We start from the raw sequence: 1,868 nt of genomic DNA, 5'->3' as shown, positions 1-1,868 counted from the left end.
TATTAGCAATTGAGATCCTAGTATAACCATTTATGTTAATTAATTTAATTACGAATTTACGATGAAAGAAAGCATGATTATAAATAAACAAAATATTTAAATTAATAAATTATTTTTTTATTTCAATATACAATTTAAAAAAAAAACATAAAATTGCAGTTAGGGGTTTGTCTATTTCCCTGAGGGTCAAGGAGACGCGAATGGATCACCCTTTTGTCTTCAGGTATTGGATGCCCATAAATAGGGCACACTTCCCCTTGAAATACTCCACAAATTAACACCATTGTATCTGTCCTCTGACTTGCAGAGCTTTTGTAAAGAATCTTTTGCCCTAAAACCACCTCTCCTCATAGTGTCGACATGGATTCTCTCCAAGAACAAGCCATTTTGGTAGAGAAAGTCTGCCACTTTTACGACAAGATCTCAAAGCTTGAAACCCTCAAACCCTCCAAGAATGTCGACACTCTTTTGACACAGTTGGTCCTCACGTGCATCCCACCCTCTTCCATCAACGTCTCAACTCTTCCTACTAATATTCAAGAGATGAGGTCTAAGCTCGTTAGGCTTTGTGGTGAAGCTGAGGGCCATTTAGAGGCTCATTACTCCACCATTTTAGCCTCTTTTCAGAACCCTCTTCATCATCTTCATGTCTTCCCTTACTACTCCAATTACCTCAAGCTTAGCCTTATCGAATATAACATCCTCAATCAACACTATTCGGCTCAATCTGGCCCCCCGAAGCGTGTTGCCTTTGTGGGGTCGGGTCCTTTGCCTCTTACATCGATTGTTTTGGCTTCTCATCATCTCAAGGACACAACTTTTCACAACTATGACATTGACCCTTTGGCAAACTCGATGGCGTCTTGCTTAGTTTCTCCCGATCCTGATTTGTCACGGAGGATGATCTTCCACACGACTGACATCATGGATGTCACAGATGAGTTGAAGGACTATGATGTCATCTTTCTGGCCGCACTTGTGGGGATGCACATCAATGAGAAGGTTAAAGTGGTGCAACATTTGGCTAAGTACATGGAGCCAGGATCCATCCTGATGCTGAGGAGTGCTCATGGTGCTCGGGCTTTTCTTTATCCGGTGGTTGACCCTGAACATCTTCAAGGGTTTGAAGTTCTCTCGGTTTTCCATCCGGATGATGATGTTGTTAATTCTGTTGTGATCTCGCGTAAGAATCCAGTGACACCAAACATAGACCACAGGCATCATCATCATCATCAATTGGGGATTGAATCATCCATCATGCCCTCAAGTTGCAAGTACTGTGAGTTCCAAATGTTTAACAATCCACTTAACCAGATGAGCATGATTGAGGAATTGGGAACTGATGATTAGATAATCATCAAGAAAACTTGCTCCACATATCCATTTGTAATGCTACTTCTTATAAACCTTTATATGCATGTCTAACACTATGTGATTTGAAGTAAATTAATTTGAGTTTTGTGTGATCTTATAAAAATTTGAAGAAATAAAACAACCTTAGGTTATGTTTATGTCACTCTCTAGATGCTATCTTTTTCTTTCTATTTCGATATTTTCGATCTTTGTACACTTGCTATAAACGATAGAACCAGTTTATACAATACCTTACAAATCGAATACAAAGCATACCCGGCACGAAATTATCTTTGACTCCAGTTTCTAATTAACCAGACATGTTAATGGTGATGATCTTTGATCCAGCTGGTACTAACCAAGTATTTTGAACGATAGTTCTAAGATGAAACATCAATATTAACAGGGTATCTCTATTTTTCATTGTTTGTAATCACCTCTTCTCTAAAAAGACATGTTGGCAGGTTCCTAAATGATATATATATATATATATATATATATATATATATAGGGTC

The 1,868-nt window shown here is 38.2% G+C and overlaps 1 protein-coding gene across 1 annotated transcript; it reads left to right on the top strand.

Moving 5' to 3' along the window:
• Positions 1-209: 209 nt before the first annotated feature.
• On the top strand, positions 210-1,511 carry LOC112505540 (nicotianamine synthase-like). The gene has a single exon (XM_025109436.1). It carries the CDS (start codon positions 361-363, stop codon positions 1,348-1,350), a length of 990 nt encoding a protein of 329 aa, XP_024965204.1. The 5' UTR covers positions 210-360; the 3' UTR covers positions 1,351-1,511.
• Positions 1,512-1,868: the final 357 nt, after the last annotated feature.

Source organism: Cynara cardunculus, unplaced genomic scaffold (genome assembly GCF_001531365.2).
Source record: "Cynara cardunculus var. scolymus isolate 2C unplaced genomic scaffold, CcrdV1 Un_Scaffold_11837, whole genome shotgun sequence".
In the NCBI taxonomy this organism is placed as follows: domain Eukaryota; kingdom Viridiplantae; phylum Streptophyta; class Magnoliopsida; order Asterales; family Asteraceae; genus Cynara; species Cynara cardunculus.
Note: the sequence above shows the minus strand (reverse complement) of the source record. Positions and strands in the feature narration are given on the sequence as shown.